General features: G+C 38.3%; 1 protein-coding gene and 1 pseudogene across 3 annotated transcripts in view; one reads left to right on the top strand and one right to left on the bottom strand.

Moving 5' to 3' along the window:
• Positions 1–19,843, top strand: part of PTPRB (protein tyrosine phosphatase receptor type B) — a 124,124-nt gene extending 104,281 nt beyond the window's left edge. For all 3 annotated transcript variants that reach the window (XM_077111429.1, XM_077111430.1, XM_077111432.1), the window contains 5 exons: positions 7,241–7,363; positions 7,547–7,710; positions 9,755–9,890; positions 16,202–16,322; positions 18,476–19,843. In XM_077111429.1, coding sequence (XP_076967544.1) covers positions 7,241–7,363; positions 7,547–7,710; positions 9,755–9,890; positions 16,202–16,322; positions 18,476–18,498 — 567 coding nt within the window. In that variant the 3' untranslated portion in view covers positions 18,499–19,843. The remainder of the gene's footprint in view (positions 1–7,240; positions 7,364–7,546; positions 7,711–9,754; positions 9,891–16,201; positions 16,323–18,475) is intronic.
• Positions 3,265–4,112, bottom strand: LOC143642704 (progestin and adipoQ receptor family member 3 pseudogene; annotated as a pseudogene).
• Positions 19,844–21,183: the final 1,340 nt, after the last annotated feature.

Here is a 21,183-nt window from a genome sequence, read left to right as displayed (position 1 = left end):
TTGGTATACAATTGTTATACTCTTAAGATGCTAAATTTTAACTTCATGGCGACAACAAGGAAGATGTATGAAAATATATCCAGATATATATATTTTCAGTATGGAAAGAGGGGCTCAATATGGAACAATACAAAAAAATCAAATAAATGTGAAACTAGACATTGACAAAAGAATTGAGTGTCAAAAAAGCTATATGATTTACAAAGACTAAATAACAAAATGGCAGAAGAAAGAATTGCATTATCACTAGTGATTTAAATGTAAATGGATTAAAGTCTACAGTCAATAGACAGAGATTCTGGCAGAATGGATAAAACAGCATGGCCCCATTATATGCTGTTTACAAGAGACTCAGCTTAAATCCAAAGATGTAAGTAGGTTGAAAGTGAAAGGATAGAAAAAAATATGCCATGCAAGGGTAACCAAGAGAGAACTGGAGTAACAAAACTAATATAAGATAAAATCGACTTTTAAAATATATATATTTAGTAAACCCAGTTTATTTGTGTAATATTTTGCAATGTAGCTTACCGAATTGCATTCAATATAATAAAAAGACAAGCACTATCTTGCCATTTTAAAATGGCTTTATATAGAAGGATAATTGTTTCTTAAATGAGTTAACTGCAACTGTATAAATCACTATAAGACTATTTAAAATAGCCATGGATAATTTTTAATAGTTCTTTTAAAGTCTGTAGGTAAATAATTTTTACAATTTACATATTGGTGAAATTCAAATCAGTCTTCTTTAATGTTGAAGCTGAATAGTGTATTTCTGTATTTTTAAGCTTGTACTAATAACAAATCTATAAAAATAAAAATAACTTAAATACACCTCATTACAAAGTTCAAATTTGCAGGCAATTTTTAAATAGCTGTTTTTTAAGACTAACAGTGTCTTAAAATTTTTTTCCAATAGGCTGTTGGCACATAGTAAGTAGTCAAAAACGCTGACTTACAGAAGTGTTTATAGTTGATAGCAGTCCACATTCATTTGTTCCCCATTTTGTGATAAATACATCCCAGTAAAGATAAATATGAGAGTATTTAACATTTTCAAAAAAAGTTGAAGTGTTTAAATGGTATAATTCTCCTTATAGTCAGACCCATATGCCTTTGAAACTCAAAAGAAATTCTTAAAAAATATATAGTATACCGAGATGGCAAGTGTTATATAATCCATATACTATAAAAAAAACTATGAATATTTTTAAAAATTAAAACAAACTTAGACTTGAGTCTAGTTTTTTTTTTTTTTGAAAAGGTTTTATTATATATTTATAATAATAATGATTCCAGACCTATAGATACTGGACTTTTCCTTCACTTTAAAATTAATTTTAACTACTCAGTGTATTTCACTTGGCCAAAATGTCAAGATATTTGTTTAAAAGCAATGATACATATTGGCAAATAAGCCATGTTTTAGAGGAAATATATTCTATTATCGCTTACATAAGGATCTTCTGTCACTTAGTATGTAGATCAGACTTGTATCCTTGTGAGGTAAAACAGTCATTTCAAAATACTGCTATATTATAATAAGTATGGCATTTCCCCCATACTGATTGTACTGAGGGGAAATTTTCCTTGCTGAGATACTAGCATGAGGAATCTATATTCCAAAAACACTAAAGTGAAGAGAAATACAAAATTTTACCAGATGCATGAATAGAGGCACATTAAAGCAACTTTCCAAATATCAGACCCATAAAAGGTATTTCAGGAATAAGCTTGAAATAGGAATACAATCAACCCTTTTCTGATCTCCAGTAATTATAGTGTTCTGAAATTATACCACAATAATTAAAACAACTCTTGTCAACTCATTAAGAAACTCAGAAAATATTTTATATTCTAATAAACAACATAAGTTTTCATGAACATGTGGTTTAAAGAATTTAATTTATGCATATTAAAAGATCAAAGAGGTGGGCGGGCCACAGTGGCTCAGCAGGCAAAGTTCTTGCCTGCCATGCCAGAGACCTGGGTTCGATTCCCGGTGCCTGCCCATGGAAAAATAAATAGATAAATAAAAATAAAAGACCAAAGAGCAAGAAGATTATGTTGTATGATAGAATAGTGAAATCTGCTTTTTAAGTTTACACAATAAAATCAAATTTAATGTTTTGGGTTCCAAATATGATGGTATGTCAATACTCTGAGTTATCAGTGCAATCTAACACATGCATGGACAAGATCACAAGGAAATAATTACATGATCAACCAGAGCATCTGCCTGATTTTGATCTAAGGCTTGAGGTTCATTTCTGGGTCAAGACTGGACCATCTGGATTCTGTGGCTTGGAAGTAGCACCCATAGAGCTGGGAACCCCCATCATCATGAAATTTAGGACTGCAAATTCAGTGAGGTAAAAGCTCTGATACAGGAATTATGGACTAAAAAATCTTCTGCAATTCACTTGTAAGAAATCAGTGTCTAGTTATGGAAGTTAAAAGCCTAGGTGGATAATAACTTGGTTATTAGATCACAGAATTTGTCACCTCATCATATAATCAGTTTCTAATTCTTATCTGGTGGAAAATGACAAGGCAAGTTCTTTTCCTCTTCTCAAGATGTTTCTAAACATAAAGGAGGAGAATTTTTAAAGGTTTTTAGGTGGCAAACTAAAAAATCCTATATTCCTAGGGGAAAAGGTGAACCTGCAGCTAAAAAAAAAAAGAATATTGTAAGTATCAGTTTCTCACGTGTATTTAAAAACTAGTGATAATTCAAAATCACAATCTTAGCTTTGTTATGCATAGGGGTAGCAACCCTTGCCTTGGTCAGGCACTTAAAACTTCATCTATTGAAAATTTCTTCTGTTAAAGTAATCACACAGAATGACTCCATTTTCTAGTGGAGATGAGCCCTAAGGAAATTAAGCTGATGTTGAATAAAATGAATCCTATTTCGATACCAGTTTGACATTCCTTGTTATTCATGTTTCTTATGAATGTCAACTAATTTTCATTTTTTGTACAAGCAGCAAAGAATTAGTTTTAAGGGCCTATAAAACAGTTCATTACAGATCACAAAGTATATTTTTTCCATTTTAATAAAGTATCACTCATGATATATAAAGAGGAAAAAGGAAAAACTAATGGGAATCTTAGAAATAGTGGGGTATATAACTCCCTATCAAATATTGCTTAACAAGTGAATATACCAAGTAGCCATACCTGAATTCACAAATGTGAAATATAGGATGCAGCTTGCTATGTCTGTACTGCATGACCTGCTGTTGACTGATACCACTTCTATTTCCTGCTACTGCAAGGATATGCCATATTTGGTGGCTTGATCTGAGGTAGCTTAGTTGTCCTGAAAAGTACCTTCTGGAACTTTGGAAGTATAGAATAAGAAAGCAAGAAGAGCAATCACATATATCACAATTACGCGGGGTATAAGGTTCTGTATGCTAGGAGCACCGATTCCTTCACTGAGCCAAACCCAGTCAAGAACAGGGATCACTCCGTATCCCAAAACAGAAAACAAAGGTGATAGAATGGAGACTCTGCCTTTGCTGTGTGAGGTAACTGGGATGGATCTGAGCAGAGCCCACTGCCAGGATCATAGCAGGCACTGTGATCAAGTGTACTTGACACCAATCATTATTACAAGAAAATGCATAAAATACTCCTGAGACATAGCAGCCCAATATTCCAGTAGAGATTCCAACGTAAGCTAATGCCACCCATCTTTGACAGTTTTATTCTTACCGATGGCAGGGGGAAAAATGATAGCTTGTAGAGCAAAACATACAGACCAGGAAGCAGAAAAGATAAAACAAATAATAAAATCTTTCCACGAAGCACTTGCTGAAGGTAACACAGATGTCATGTCATATATTCCCAGTGTGCAGAAGAGAAGGAAACCCAGCAAATTATTCTGGATGTTTACCATCTCATTAAATAAAATAAACTTTCGATACACAGCCTGGAGGGTAGGTAGGCCCAGTAGCCATTGGTGATGTACAAATTGTCCTTGAGGGCTAGGGGGTCTGCTTATAGGTGTAGTGATGGATGCTGCCTGGCACCAGCACAGGCGAGCAGTGGTAGGTGCCCAGTTCGATGTAATGCATGCTCCTTAACAGCTTCTGATGCATTCTCTGGCTGCTGCCATACCTGGAGGGTGAGCTCGCCCAGGCCCTGCCTCCCAGGGACAGGGCTTTGTAGCCAGAGTCCCTGTCCTGGAGCCCGAGGACACTGCACAAGGTTTTACCACCCTGCAGCTGTCCAGGCCTAGCTCTGAGAACAGACCAACCACCATCTGGATAAAATTAAAGTAAAAACCTATTACAAGGGACAAAGATGATCATTAAATACTGATAAAGGGGTCAATTCAACAAGAAGATGCAACAATTATAAGTATTTATACATCTGTGGTCTTTTACTATATAAAATATCTTATATAGTAAAATCTAAATTATTATATCTTAGTATTTTCCAAAATATAAAAAGCAAATGTTAACAGATTTGAAGGGAGAAATAAATGGTTCTACATTAATAGTAGGAGGCTTTAATATAGCCTTTCAATAATGGGTAGACCATCTAGAGAGACATTGAATAGGGAAATAGAAGACTTGAATGAAACTCTAAATCAACTAGACCTAACAGATATATATATATATATATAGAACAGCTCACCCAGCACCAACAGAATACACATTCTTCTCGAGTACACATGGATCAGTCTCCATTTGGAGAGATCATATGTTAGGTCACAAAAAAGGCCTCAGTAAATTAAAAAATGTTGAAATCAATATATCATCTTTAACCACAATGGAATGAAGCTAGAAATCACTAACAGGAGGAAGGGAAAATTCATAAATATGTGGAAATTAAACAACATGCTCTTCAACAACAAATGGTTTAAGAAGGAAATCAGAAATGAAATTAGAAAATAACTTGAGGAGAATGAAAAAGAAAATGCAACACACCAAAACCTATAGGATGCAGCAAAGGCAATACTGAAAGGGACATTTATATCTCTGTGTTTACGTTAAAAAAAGAAGACTTCAAATCAGAGACCTAACCTTAAAACTGGAATAACAAAAAAAGAGAAGACCAAATTAAACCCAAAGCAAGTAGAAATGGAGAAAGATCATAGAAGATAAATGAAACAGAGAATTAAAAAAAAAAAAAACCCAATAGAATAAAATAAAGCTGGTTCTTTGAAAAGATCAATAAATTGTTCAAACTTTAGCTAGACTAATGAAGAAAAAGAGGGATAAAACACAAATAACCAAAATCAGAAATGAAAAAGGGGATATTACTACTAACCCTGCTGAAGTTAAAAAGACTATACTTCTACAAACAATTATATGGCAACAAATTAGATAACCTAGGTAAAATGGAAAAATTCCCAGAAACCCACAACCTACTGAACTGACTCAAGAAGAAAGAGAAGACCGCAACAAGCCAATGACTAGTGAAGAAATTGAATTAGTAATCAAAAACCTCCCAACAAAGGAAAGTCCAAGAGCAGATAGCATCACAGGGGGATTTTACCAAACAGTCTAAGAAGAATTAACAACAGTATTGCTGAAACTCTTCCAAAAATTGAAGAGGAGGGAACAATACCTAATTCATTCTACAAGGCCAATATCACCCTCAGACCGAGGCCAGATAAAAATACCACAGGAAAAGAAAATTACAAACCAATATCTCTTATGACTATTGATGCAAAAATCCTCAAGAAAGTACTGGCAAACCAAATCCAAGAGCACAATTAAAAGAATTAGACATGATGATCAAGTGGGATTTATCCCATAAAACCATCTTATGTTGCAAGGGTGGACCAACACAAGAAAATAAATTAGCGTAATGTACCATATTAACAGACTGAAGGGAAAAACCACATGATCACCTCAGTTGACATAGAAAAAGCATTTGATGAAATTCAGCTGTAAATAGAAATGAATTCTGATAGATGCGATGGCATAGATGAGCGTTGAAGGCATGATGTTGAATGAAATAAGCCAAACAAAGGGCATGGTGTAGGATGGAGAATAGGGAGTTAAGGTTTAAAATATACTATTGGAATGATGGAAAAGTTTTGTTAATGGCGGTGATTGTGCACAGCTTAGTGAATGTCATTAAGAGCACTGAATTATATATTTCAACATGGTTAGAGGGGGAAAGTTGAGGATGTATATATGTTACTAGAATAAATTTAAAAAAGAGAGAGGAGAAAAGTTGCAGTAGTAAATTCAGGTGGTGCCAGATTCTCATTCTGGAGCTGAAGTTTCAGTCGAAGTTGTTTCCATTTATGGGCTGGAATAGTCAGAAGTGCCATAGCACAGATAAGAGTACCTGACCACATGTCGACTCCCTTCTTCAGCGTGTGGCTAGGAGACCTTGCCAGAGTCCCTGGACTCAGACCTGCCCCTGCTTTGGAGAAAGAAGAAGTGAGTTTTAGGAAGTGTCTGCAGACACAGAGTAACATAGTTATCTGGAAAACTTAAGCCGAGTTCTTGCAGTATACTTATTTTATTTTATTTTATTTTATTGGCATGGGCAGGCACTGGGAATCGAACCTGGGTCCCTGGCATGGCAGGCAAGAATACTGCTACTGAGCCACCATCACACCACCCTCTTTCAATGTACTTTTAATCTTCTACTTTTAGGTTACTTTGAATATTTGAGAAAATTCTATGTAAAGTGCCAGTGTCTGTACTCAATAAATATCTGTTCACAATCCTCTTTCTCCCACTATCATGCATGTACATGCAAGCGAATCTAAATGCTCTGACTTCTCCAAGGTTGCTTGGCATGTGGCACTTGGTCTAGGTCAGAACAAGCAATGTTAAAATATGAACAAAGGAGGGCCAGGAAGACAATTCCTTCCTCTGCCCTAATGGATCTTTCTTCATAAAGAATAACATATTGTAGGGTATAGTTTATCTGATAGTAGAACTGGGATGCTAAGGAAGTCAACCAAATAACTCAAGCCACATAACACTGTGCCTGAAATGGAAGGTAAATAGATTTAAAGCCTGCGTTTCTTTGCTCCTTGTACAATGTCAGCAGTTGTTCTGTCTCCCTTTCACTTGGAGCTGTAGCCTGACTTCAGCATTGGCCATGAGCCGGTTGTTTCAAAGCAGATGGACAAATTACGTTAGCAGCTGACTCTGGATTCCTAACTCAGAAAGTCTTTTCGAGGAGGGACAGTCCAGGGTCACAGAGGAGTCAGGTTTCCAGAGTGACTTTTTCTCTTTCTACCTTCCTCTAGGTAAAATGTGACCATTACTGGCCAGCAGACCAGGATTCCCTCTACTACGGAGACCTCATCCTGCAGATGGTCTCAGAGTCTGTGCTGCCTGAGTGGACCATCAGGGAGTTTAAGATATGCAGTGTACGTTCATTTGCTTGATTTACAATTAGCTGGGTTTGGAAAGATGGGGACTGGTGGATCCCAATTTTGCTGGATCTTCTCCTGGAATTTCAGTCCATAGCAATTCCTGCATGAGCACAAATGGCAGATTTGAAGGTTTGCCTTCGGCCATTCCTCTTCTTAACCAGCTCTCTGCTCCTACAGGAGGAACAGCTCGATGCACACAGACTCATCCGCCACTTTCACTATACAGTGTGGCCAGACCATGGCGTCCCGGAGACCACCCAGTCCCTGATCCAGTTTGTGAGAACTGTCAGGGACTACATCAACAGAAGCCCCGGGGCTGGGCCTACTGTGGTGCACTGCAGGTACTCAGCAGCCTGAGAGCCAGTAAGATGGCAGCTGTACAGGGCCTGTGCCCAAGAGACTGAAAAAAGGCATAAGCTTGAGGAATCTGGTGAATGGAGGATTTGTCTGGGCCAACAGCCTGCCTACTTCCCAGTAGAATCTGTTACACTCTCTTCCCACTTCCCCTCACCAGCCTCTCTCCTCTTCACTGACTTCTCCTTTTCCACTTTCTTCACCTCCCACCTCTCTCTCACCCTCACTCTCCATCCTCCACTGTATAAATCCCTCTTGCTCTTTTTCCTACTGTACAAAATGGAAAGTCCTTATATGACTTCCGTGTCCTCCATAGTTGGGCCCTATCTCGCCCTCCAGTCCAGGTTCCCAATATCTCCCCTCTCAGGAAGGTTACTGCACAAACTTCTTCTTGCCTCTTGCCATTCTTACCCCCTTGGAATGGCCTCATCTCTCTTCTCCACTGTACAAACCCTATCCATACTTTGAGACTTCAGTTCTAGACCTCCCTCCAGCTGTTGTAGCACTTGCCATCTGTAGTGTCTTTTTGTCTCTTAAATTTCTGTTCTCTTCTGCATTGTTCATGGTTGATTTCTGTAAGTTCATCTTATCTCCCCTACCAGAGTGTAAGCTTCTTGAGTTGAGCCATAGTCATTGCTTCTTCAGAATCCCCTGGGTCACACAGCATAGTGGGGCACAGCGTGACAGAGCTCAGCACAGAAACTCCAGATTTTCTATGTCCTTCTGCCTTGGTCTTATTGGCAGCCTCCCTTCTTGGTCTTGTTTTTTCCCCTTCCTGTTTTTTCCTTTTCCCATCTTCACCTGTGAAACAATACTTTCCCTCTGGCTTTTCAAGATTTCCTTTCAATTAGGAATCTTTACTGGCTTACCCAGTGTGTTGAGGTTGAAAAAAAAGGCCAGGCTGGAAGATGACCCTGAGGCATAGAATACTCTTAGGCAGATCAGAAAGGCTTATTTGCAGACCATCTTGGTGTCAGCTTGCTCTTATGGTTCATTGCCTGACTTGGGACCATTTACTTTATTTGTCTCAGATGGTATGTCCATAAAATTAGCCTAAAAAGCTTTCTCTCTCTCTCTCTCTCTCTCTCTCTCTCTCCCCCTCTGTCTCTGGGGAGCCCAGTGCATTTAGCTAATTAACATTTTCAGTAGAACTCTTGATAGCCCTAACTGAATGGCACTAATAAATAAATAAATCAGAGAAATGTCAAATGCATGCATTATCCCAATCAGCACTGCACCCTAGGAGCCCTGCTTTTGTGTGTTGTTGAAATTCTGATGCTTTTAATAGGATCGTGAGGCTCTCAAGAGCTTCCTGAATTCTGAAGAATGTTGGACATTTCACCCAACACCACTAGAGAACTGTTCTTCATTGTTATATAAACGTGCATCAGAAATCTCCAAATTGTATGCCACTTTGGAGAGCAATTTGGCAATAGCTAAGTGAAGTTGAAAATGTTCAGACCCTATAACCCAGAAGTTCTGCTTCTAGGTATCAACCCTAGAGAAATCTCTACACATGTGCACGATGATGTTCATTGCAACACTGTTTTGAATAGAGAAAAGCTGAAAATGATCAAATTTTCCATCAGGAGGTTATAGTTCGAGTGTTTAAAATAATTTAAATATACATGTAACAATATGGATAAATCTCAAAACACAATTTTGAGCAGAAAGTTTGGTAAAAGAACATGTTGCCATTTTAGTAAATGCTTGAAGCACATAGTTAAATATATTGTTTATGGATTTATGTGTTTGTAGTAAATGTCTAAAAACATGCATGGAAATGAAACATATCCAACTCAGAGAAAAGCTTTCTCCTGGAAAGATGGAACAGGGAGAAAGAAAGGGGAAAGACATGGAGGGCTGGGGCTCTAGGTTTTATTTCTTTGAAAGAGAGTTCATGCGAGAAAGAAATATTTCTATGTTCTCCCATGAATTGGAAGGGAAAGGAAGTATTGTGCCAGAGTCTCTAGTGTAGTCTTGAAAGGCAAAATTAATAAAAGCTCACTCTTCCTTCCCCATCTCTTCCAGTGCCGGGGTGGGTAGGACTGGAACATTTATTGCACTGGATCGAATCCTACAGCAACTAGACTCCAAAGACGCTGTGGACATTTATGGAGCAGTGCACGACCTGAGACTTCACAGGGTTCACATGGTCCAGACCGAGGTAAGAGTTAAACTGAAGGACACAGGACCTGTCACCTCCCCATATCCCACAAGTATCCAAGACTTTATTCTGACAAGGGGAATTAACTAGGACACATTAGGAAGAGAAAGAGATCTGAATATAGATGGTTTCTAGGGCTTGTTATTTTAAAACAAATCTCAGTGACCTTAAGGATGGTGTGTCCCCTTATCTTTATCGAGCTGGTTGCCCATCTTCTGCAGGTGGGTTGGAAGAGAGATGGATTTTTTTTTTAATCAATGCGTTATGCATGGGGAAATGGCCAGGCCTGCCCATCTTGGAGATCATTTTAACAAAGGCTGGTGGCTAAATAGAAGAATTTCAATTTTAAATAAATAAGCAGATTCCAATTTTTTCTCTTCTCCAGTCCACCTCCACCTTCTACCTCTAGAAACACCAAGGGAGTATATGTTGATTGTGAAGGCAGAATGCTTACTCATTGTACATCCCTTTGATATATGCAGGGCATTTTTGAACATTACCTCATGATAGTTTCACAATAACCAGACAATGGAAGTATTTTCCATTTTCCATGCTAGGAAACTAAGGTTCAAAGAGGGATGGGCTTTGCACAAGGCACAGAGCCAAGACATGGCCAAGCTGGCACTTAAACCCCAGTCTAGAGAACTCCAGGCCTTCAACACCAAGCCCACCCTCCATAGTTTCAGGACCAACTCTGTGTCCCATGCTGTGCTCTCTGTGTTCTAAAATAGATGGTAGTGTGTTACTCCCCCATCCCTGGCATAAAAACCTTCCAAGGTTCAAGTTTCCTTATCGTTGTGTTTCCCAAGTTTTATTCCCAAGTGACCTGCAGAATCTTCTATAAAAATACATCCCTATGGTGAAAAAAAGTTGCAAAGTTCCACATGCTAATATATGCCCTATTAGAGTCATAGCATACATGACAGCTGTACAGGTGGCAGGGTCCCCGACACCAGGGTGTCCTGCAGCAAACGCTCCCCTCAAGCTTTGTTGAACCCACTCTTTCCAAAACCAACCTGACCCTGTGTAGCACATAATAATATCTTGCAGAACTCACGTCCCGTAACACATTTTGAAAAACACCAGTGTCATTGCCTTCTCCGTACAGTGTCCACACCCAGCATCCTCTGCCACCACCATTGTCCTGGGCTGGGGGTATTTTCATTGAAGCAATTATGGTACCATATTTTTTTTAATGTTTTGTAATGGAATTTAAAAAAATAAAAAAAAATACAGAGAATAGTATAATGAATTTCTGTGTCATTTCCACCTTCTGTAGTTATCAGTATTCTAAGCTTTTTAAAATCTATATCCTACATATACTTTTCTCCTACCCTTGACTCCAGTGTAGTATTTTAAAGCAAATCCTAATTATCGCATCATTTCATTCTTAAATACCTCTCTGTATATCTTGTACATATAAGGATTCTTTTCAAAAGCACAACCACAATACGGTTATCTCACCTGTCAATTTTAACTGTAATTCCTTAATGGCTTCTACTGTCCAGTCAGTATTTAACTATCCCTAATTATCTCAATGTTGGTTTGAATTAGAAGCCAAACATAGTCCACACGTAGTATTTGACTGATGTATCTTTTAAATCTCTCTGATATATTTTCTATACCATTTACTTGTTAAAGAAAGCAGCTCATAGTCCAATAGGTTTTCTCATATCCTAGATGTGCCGATAGCTCTTTCATCATGGTAACAACGTATTCCTCTAGTCCCCTTAGTTCTTGTCAATTGATCATTAGATCTGGAGATTTGATTAAATTTAGCCTCCATTTTCTACACCTTTCACAGGTGGTGCTGAGTACTTGCTGCTCTGTGGCATCAGGAAGCACATCATGTTGTGTGTCTCTCTTTCAGGGCTGAAAAATGTGACGGTGGGTTCAGGGGGTATCAGCCTGAGCCATTCATTATAACATTCCACATCAACCTTTCACTTAAGCGTCTTAGCAGCCATTCATTTGCTGTCTAGATGTGCTGTTTCTTTAAGGGTTGCAGAATTATATCACAATGTATAATAATTGTTTTCCTTTAGCTTTTTGGAGGGTGGGGGCTTCTTTTCCTTCTCTATATCCTCAATATTTTTTATCTGTTAAATGAATGAATGAACGTCCTGCTGTTATGTTACTAAGAAGTCATCGTCAATGTTTCATTGTTACTTTATTGTCATTCTGACACACTCTAAACAAATTTAATGTGCAATTTGGGGAAGAGGAGGTTATCATGTTGTAAGGAATCTTGAGTCCCGTGTGTATATATGTGTGTATGTGTGTATGTGAGCGTGTGCCGTATTCAGGCTCCCTGGTTATTGTCAGAGCCAATAACTTCATTCACCTACCCAGAACTCTGAAAACACACTTTGGCAAAGAGCAGGCACTCATTATTGTAAATGTCCTTGGCTGACCTTCAGAGCAGGAGAATTCTTCCTCGTTCTCCTTGGGCGTAACTTTTCCTCTGCCCTGTTCTCTCCTCATTCTTCTCCCACCTCTTAGAAGACTCTGTGGCTCGTGCTCCTCGCTTTGCCTTTTCAGTGTTCAGTTTCCCCAGAGTTCCCTCTTCAAGGCCCAGCTCTTCTTTCTCTCAGCCGTCATCTGCATCATGCCTTTCCTTCCCGCGGCTTTGAGAACTCTGAGCATGCTACCAGACAGTCCCGCCAGGAAGCTTCACAGTCATCTCAAACTCAAAAAGCTCAAAACCAAACTCATTATTTTTATTTTTTAAAAAAAGTCCAGAAGCCTGGGTTCGATTCCTGGGGCCTGCCCATGCAAAAAAAAAATAATAATAATAAAATGAATAAATAAATGATCAAAACTAAACAACAACAAAAACACTCCTCCTGCTCCCCGCTCTTCCAGTTTTCGCTCACAGTGCTGCCATCCATCTGTTTTCCTGAGCTAGGGACCTGACTTCTTTTCCCCCAGTTCCGACATCCAACCAGTCACTGTGTCCTATCAGTTCTCCCCAACATTTTTGTCTTTGTCTCAGCCCACTGCCTCTGCCCTTGCTCAGCCCTTTATCAGGTCTCACCTGGCCCATTGCAGTAGCCTCCTACTTTGGCCCTGACAACTATTCATCACTGCTGTCACCACCAAGGTTCCTTCTCTGAATCAGGTCTGACCAGTCAACTCCCTGCATAATAATCCCAGAGAGCTCTCAACTGCATATAGAATGAAGTTCAGACTCTCCTCCGAGTGTGTAAGGCTCCTCACAACCTGACCCCAGCCTGCTTCTCCAGCTCCATATCACAGCACCACCCCACCTTCCTCTGCTATTTTAGGGTCTGCCAAAATTAAGGAAGGTTTCTCTTCCTGGTCCAGAATCAACTTTGAATCTTTTGATTATTTTGAAATAAAAATTGCAGTAAGATAGAAATGATCCCTCTCCCTGTTTTCTCTATCAAACAAAATGCCAAACAATGTTAAGATATGACTTTCTTGCTTTAAATCCCTTCCCGAGATGGGCTGCTTCTACAGTCTGAGAAGTCCCGGACTCCAGCGCTCGCCTGGCTCATTTAGTAATAGGCGGAATGCGGAAAGGAAGGTCCCCTAAGGATGACTGTTTTAGCAAAGGAAGATGGATGTTCTGACCACTTGAATTACTTTTCTGGGTCCATGCCAACAAACTACCTTAGCTTTCTTCTACCTGATTTGGGATACAAAAAAAAAAAAAATGCTGTTCTGCACAATTTTTGATAAATATATCAAAGAACAAAGATGTCTACATAAGAAGGCTTTTGGCAGGGGACTTGCTGGTGTACCCATCCCCTTTTAGCTTCCCTCGGGGCAAGTTTATGGCCTGGCGGTGAGAGGGGCATGCAGAGGCAGGCAGCAGCTTGTTAAAGAACAGTAGTTTTCAGTCATGGTCTGTTGACAGTATCTGCTTCCCATGAGAAGGATACACTGTGATATTGTGGGCGAAGAATCTCAGGTCCCATTTAAGAGACTGGCCTGGGGCTTTACTGTGACCCACATGCCCTACATTTCAGCTTCACTCGATTTCTCAGTACAGCCTCGCTAGATTCTAGAATATATGTACACTTCTATATTATATCCATCACTTGGAATGTTCTGTTTAATTACTCAAATTCTTACGTATGTCACCTTTTCTCTCTCTAACTTGATACTTTTCCCTTCTCCTAAAGAGAACTTGATTGCTTCCTTTTCTGAATGAAGCTTGATACACAATTCTACCTGATTTTTATCATATATAGGTATTTGTCACATATTTGTACACTCAGAGACTATGAAAAACTATAGATATAATAGTATAAATATCTAATAATATATAATACCATATATAATACTGTAAATATTGGTGGCATTGAATGGAACTGAATGTGTCAGCAACAAGCAGGGCTTCACCAGTTAGCTGGATAGAGCAAAGAGTGATCTGAGGTTCATCTGAGGCTTTGTCTTCTTTTCATTAAGAGTAAAATGGGAAATATATTAATTATCTAAAGGTTTTTGTGGTAATTATTCTAGAAGGGAAATTCTGCTGGGAAAAGAAGAATTTATACTTAAGACAAGGAAAATTAATGGGTATTAACTAGTTTCAAAGCCCATGGTGGATCATTGTTGAAGTATGTATTAATAGGCCATAACACAGCTTACCTGTAAGGTCCCAAAGTAATTTAATATCCCGAAGAGAACTGAAAATATGAATTATGCTTGGGATGGGAGGAAATAAGTAGGTTTCCATCTATAATTTGGCCATCATTTTCAAGACAGCAAAAAGAGATTGCATGCTAACCATTTTCAATATAGCAGCCTCCTTGAATTTTCAAGGATAAGGTGGATAAAACACAAGTGAGTAGGATCTGTGAACAGAAATGCAGAGAATAGTTATTAGTATTAATGGAGATGTTGCTTATGATTGTTTTTAAAAATGCCCTAATCTAATGAAGTTCCAGCTGTAGATTACCAGGTCTGGCTTTCAATCATGGACAATTCCTGGTACCAATTCACCATAAAAATAAGAACTTGTCCACTTTTAAATATCATTGATGAGGGAAATCTTAAGGTCTTACTTTGTATCTCAAACTCTTAAAATAATCCAGGACTGACCACGTTGACCACCTGAAACATTGGGTCCAGAAATTTTTTTCAGCATCCTTCTAACTGACAAGCACCGCAGCATCTCATACACTGAAAATTTCATTTTCAGTGGATATAGGATGTTACCTGTAGAAGGAATCTTAGTCTCTTTGTTTTATAAATGGGGAAACAGAGATCCCACGAAGCTTTGTGATTCACCCTGAGCCAACTGGAGGCAGCCTTGCTCATATGGTCTCGTTTCCCCCACCTTCACTGCCTGCGTTCTATGTCCTTAAGGGGAGCCCATGTCCAAGCACTGAGGTCCAAGAACCATCCATTCCCTAATTAATGAGCTCAGTTGGTAGGAAGGAGGGTGGCCCAATGTTGGCTGCCTGTGACTGATACTTTGTTATCATTGGAGGTCTTTGTGGTGTCTTGATGGTCACCAAGACACTGACTCTTCTGTATTTGTTTATTTTTCAAAATAGCTTGGACACAATTTCTGACATGTGGGTAACCCACTGAAAATCTGTGCAGTCCAGCAACGTCTTGAGCATCCTCCATGTGTCAGACTCAAATGCCAGGAGAACCAAGCTGATGAGACACTGCCCTTGTACTCAAAGAACGAACAGTTCAAAGGAGACTCTTGTACACACCTTTTATTTACTACATGCCCAAAAGAAAAAGCTCAAAACAGAAGAATGTGCAGTGAAATTGTTTTCTCATTCAATAATTCAATGAAATTAGAATTCATCTAAGAAAAGCTAGAATAGTAAAAAAGGAAATAAACACACCAAGGATCAAATCTTAGGGCCCTGTTTTCTAGGGCTGTGTGACCTTGTAGAAGTTCCTTACCCTCTGAGTCTTAGTTTATAAGGATCATCATATCTACTTCAAAAGGTTGTTGAAATAATTACATGAGATAATTTATGTAAAATACACAGCAAAGTGTTTGACATTTATTCTTTTCAATAAATATTTGTGGAGGACTTACTTCATGTCACGCTTAACTCTAGAAACTCATAGAACATACTCTATAAATATGCATGCATGTAAAAAAAAAGCGAATAACAGCATCCTCAGTCCATTATTATTCTCTTTTCAGTGGCAATAAAAATCAGTCACTCTTTATACTAAAGACATTAAGTGAAGGGATGATCAAGAAATCTGCTAACTTTATAGAATCCTATCACTGTTGATGTTTTGTGAGAGTTGCTCATCTTTCTTATGCTTTTCGTCCCTGTGACATGTTTTCTGCTTTTTCATAGTGTCAGTATGTGTACCTACACCAGTGTGTAAGAGATGTCCTCAGAGCAAGGAAGCTACGGAGTGAACAAGAAAATCCCTTATTTCCAATCTATGAAAATGTGAATCCAGAGTATCATAGAGGTAGGAGTTAATGTCATTGACTTTTAAATTCATTTACAAAGATATCATCAGTCTGGAAACCATGAACAATTTAAAGTGCTTCCAACATGCACTGCTCATTTCTTTTACCCAGAGATTAAGGCCGCACAAAGAGCATGAAAAAGCCTGAGGGGTAGAGGGGAGAGGGCAGGAGGACCACTGTAGGCTCCCACTGTAGGGCCCTGATTTCACATGGTATCTTTTTCTGCCCGCCTAGAATGTCCTCTATTAAGGGCTTCTCTTCATATGTAGCAATAATATTTAATGATAATTATTTTATTTTATTTTTTGTATGCTGTATGACGGAGTTCACATCTCATTCTTTTTCCACATGAGTTCCCGTTATTGCAGCACCGTTTGTTGAATTTTTGTTTGTTTGGGAAGTGCATGGGCCAAGAGTCAAACCTGGGTGTCTTGCATGGCAGGCGAGAATTCCACCACTAAACTACCCCACCCCCGATAATTATTTATATTTAATATTTCTTTTCTAAGTGATAAGCTTCATTGGTGGGGAGGATGCTGTGAAATCACAAGTGGGAGCTCAAATTGTAAAAGTCCTTTGAAGATTTGCATCAAGGTCCTTGATGTGTTCTTTACTTGTGACCCAGTATTTCTACCACCCTTCTAAGCAGTGAAGAATCCGTATGCATGAAGATTTTCACAGCTAAAAATTTTAGTTGAAAAAAAACCCAAGTGATTAACAATTGAGGAGTAAGTATGCCTTGATGCATTCACTCACTAGAATATGATGCAGTCATTAAGAATGATATTTTTGAAGAGATTTTAGTAACATGGATATGCTTATTCGACAAGTAAGAAAAGCAGGATATAAAACCAACACAAATAATGCATAGGGGGAGAAAAAGACTGGAAGAAGATATACCCAAAATAATAACAAATTTCTCTAAGCAATAGAAAAATGTGACTTTTTTCTTCTATTTTGATGTATATTTTTTTAAATGAGCATATGTCATAAAATTTTTACTGATTTTTTAAATTCAGAAAATCAGTCAAAAATCACGAACTTTACAAGGCATTACTTTCATCAAACAAAAAGTACTTGACAAGAAAAGAGTCCTCATGATTTTTCCCACTCTGAGACCTGATTTATCAGATAGGCTAAATGAAAATTTGAAGGCACATTGCCTTAGTTGTATAATACTGCATAAAAAACCACCCCCAAAACTTACCAGCGTCAACCAACAAACCTTCGTGATCTGCCAGTTTCTGTCGGTCAGGAAGTAGGGGGGACTTACCTGGGGGCTCCTGGTCCAGTCCGGCCTGGGAAAGGTGGACCAGGGCTGGAGGAGTCACTTCAAGATAGTTCACGCACATGGCTTCTGGCAGGTTTTCAGTTCCCTGCCACATGGGCTGGTAGGTATCTATAATCAAGTATTGTTCTCAATGAAAGGTTTATTTCAGAGCTGTTTTATCTCTGTTTCTGATTGATCTTCAATTGGCTGTGTCTTCTAACATTTTATGTAGTTTTCTGCACTCTCTATACCAACCCACCTAGCCAGTTTGTTCAATAGTTAATAATCTGTAAAGCACAAATGCATGCGAGAGCTGTCACTTAAAGGAGTCCTTTGTAAACCAGATAATCCTTTGTTATTGTAAATAATTACTCCCTAATTTATCTGTATAGTAACTTAAGGTTTTCACATGTCAGTTTCTTCAAGAAGTTCCAGGATGGAGAGGGATATGGGGATCTTGGGGAGTTCTTTGTCTTATTGTGATTAGTTTGAGAGTCTTCAGAGTAATCCTGGATGTTCTGAAGGAAGCTAACTATGATGTAGAAAAACAAAATAACCACCTGGAGTCTGAATGTTAGGATTCAGGTCCTAGCTCTGGAACTGACTAGCATTAACAAGCTGTGCAACTAGAATAAATCCCTCTGCCTCTCTTGTCGTGTGGCCTTACCTGTAAAACCAGGGCCGATAGGCTAGAAACACAAGTTCCTTCCCACGCGAGATCAGTGCTTCCAGATGAAATGACCTGGCCCCCACAGGCGTGGTGGCTTTTTATTGAGCTTTAGTCATTTCTGGTAGTCTTTTCCATTTGTAATTTTCTTAAACAGAGCAAACAATTATGACATATCCTGCTACAGTCTCTGATTACGATGTCCTTCTTTTCAGATGCAGTCTATTCAAGGCATTAAGAATGTACTCGAAGATCTTCTGGATAAAAACTATTCATTGTGCGATTTTTTTTAAAAAACTTGCTTCATGCCGTAGAGAGGTGCCAGCTACTTCTGTTGATACTATGTATAATTTATTAATCTGGAAATGTTAAAAGAATTTATGTAATTTAAAGGTAACAGATATTGTACATAGTTGTATTTTGTAGTTTCTGCTGTAAATATGTATTTTATCATAATGTTTAATATTAAGCTTTATATAATACTATTTTTTCCACACTAAAGTGTTCATAGATTGATCTACGTAAACGAATAGCCTGTATAACAGGACTACTGGTGAAATGTATTTGAAAGTGGTTGCAGAGGCAATCCTTTGGGCCATGTTTTTCTTTACCTGTTTTGATAGCCACTGGACAGGATAAAGAACTGGGCTGGAGAGAGAGTATAGTGTCGCTGGCTTTGTTGCACTGCTTTCCTATGAATCTCAGATCCAAAGATGATTCAGATGCTGTTTGGACGTAAATAGCAGTCAAAAAGGGATTAAGCAGCATCAAGGCTGAACAAGGTAGTTTACCTAAACTAGTTACTCTCTCCCATTCCTCCTGCCAAGGGTTCAGGACAAAGTGGTCAGCTCAGTGGTTGTGTAACTTGCAGTGCAAGCTCAAGCTGTAGGGCTGAGGGCTCTGATAGAGTATGATCCAAACAGAAGTGATGAATCCCTGCTGTTAGGAAGGTAAGCTCCACCCCTTACTGAAAACACAATCAGCATGCAAAGCACCATCCATAGTGTTTGCAGACTACTTCACCGCATTTGTAGTGTAGAATGCAAACATGCATACCCATTGTATAATGTGTGAGTTGATTTATGTATACATACTGCTCTTTATCTCATTACCAGTGAGGTGCCTTCCTGGAAAAGTCAAATTTATGCCAGTCATGCTTGGTTCTCCCATTAAAATATGATTATGCTGGCAGATTATGTTCCTGGTCAAAGGATATAATACCAACATTTTTAAATAGAAATGATCACAAAGCATATATAGTCAATGGTGTTTAGTGTAAAATGTTCCAAAAGAGTTTTTTAGTAAATCAATGAGGTCAAAATGGCAGTCATCTAATGTATTTAATATAATAAACACTACACACTCTACCACTTTTACCTTCAACACCTGTGACTTATTTTGATTATGAAAGATTTCAGTGAGTCAGAAAGTAGGCATTACTTTCCTTTTCTGAGTTCCTGTCTGCAGAAAATTTGAAAATCATCTCTTTGGAATCCTCAGGACTACCTGAGAAAATTAGCTGGGAAAATCTGCTTTTTTTTTTTCTCACTACATACTTCTCTGTAATAAACTTAGGAGTTAGAGGTCAAGTTTTTGCTTTTTTTTTTATCTGTAAAAATTTTAAGTCCATTAAGTAATGTAATGGGTATAACTAGCATAGTAATTGAAAATCATTAAATACACCTAAAATAGTTACTTATAGTTATGTAAATCTACACCCAAATTGAAAAAAATTTCCAAGGCTGCTTGAAGTTTATGAAAACTGGTAAACAATACTTTATAAGGAGTGAAGGTAAAGAGTTATAAGAGAATTCTAAGTTCTCAATGCCCTTATGCCCTTATGAAATGACATTGTTTTGCTTTGAATCTCTATCAGGGAACTAGGTGATCTTCAAGAAGTGAAAAGACACAGCATATGTGTAAGTGAGGTAGATGGAGAAGATAGAGGCTAGAGATTTATGAGTGTTAGTTTGCTAATGTTGCCGGAAATGCAACATACCATAAGTGGGTTGGCTTTTATAAAGGCAGTTTATTAAGTTACAGGTTTACAGTTCTAAGATCATAAAAATGTCAGCAGTAAGGCAGCCAGAGAAAGATACCTTGACTCAAGAAAGCCCATCTGGGCAGGCACAGGGTTGGCATCTGCTGGCTCTTTGGTTTCTAGTTTCAAACAGCATCCCTGAGGGCATTTTCTTTCTGCTCTCCAAACATCTCTGTCTGGGTCAGCTCTGAGCTTTATCCAAAATGGTTCCCTCTTAAAGGCCTCCAGTAAGTGGATTAAGAGGCTCCCTGAAAACCACCTAATCAAAAGGTCCCACCCACAAGTGGGTGGGTCACATCTTCATGGAAACAACTTAATAAAAAATATCCCACCCCACAACGTTGTATCAGGATTAAAGAACATGGTTTCTCTGGGGTAAAACAGTTTCAAACTGGCACAATGAGGTGTCACATCTATTAGGAATAACTTTTCCTACATCAAAAAGAAGAAGCAAAACAACTTAAAACTTCAGAAAATTTTTAATAAGTGCTACAGCCTGCTAGATTCTTTGCCAGAAACTATACATTTCCAATCACATAAAGAGACACCCTCACAAAAATAAAGTTTAAGGTTATTGTTAGTAAATCAATTAAACTTAGAAAGAGGACCTAATGAAGGCAGCAAGATCACTGAGCCAGTCCGGAACAGTGGTAGCAAGTGTTGATGCCGTGTGCATGTAGAGACAGTGTATCTAGAATAGAGAGCAATTCATTGCACAAACTGGGCATTTAAACCACAAAAAACTATGCATCTGTGACAGTAAATAACACTCAACACTCACATACCCTGACAATGTCTGGGTTGGAATCAGAATTACGGAAATGGATATGCCAAGAGAAAATGTACTCTCTTTTTAGTCTAATCCAGAAAATATTTATTTCT

The sequence above is a fragment of the Tamandua tetradactyla genome, chromosome 7 (assembly GCF_023851605.1).
Source record: "Tamandua tetradactyla isolate mTamTet1 chromosome 7, mTamTet1.pri, whole genome shotgun sequence".
NCBI classification, from domain to species: Eukaryota; Metazoa; Chordata; class Mammalia; order Pilosa; family Myrmecophagidae; genus Tamandua; species Tamandua tetradactyla.
This window is presented reverse-complemented; position numbering and strand designations above follow the sequence as displayed.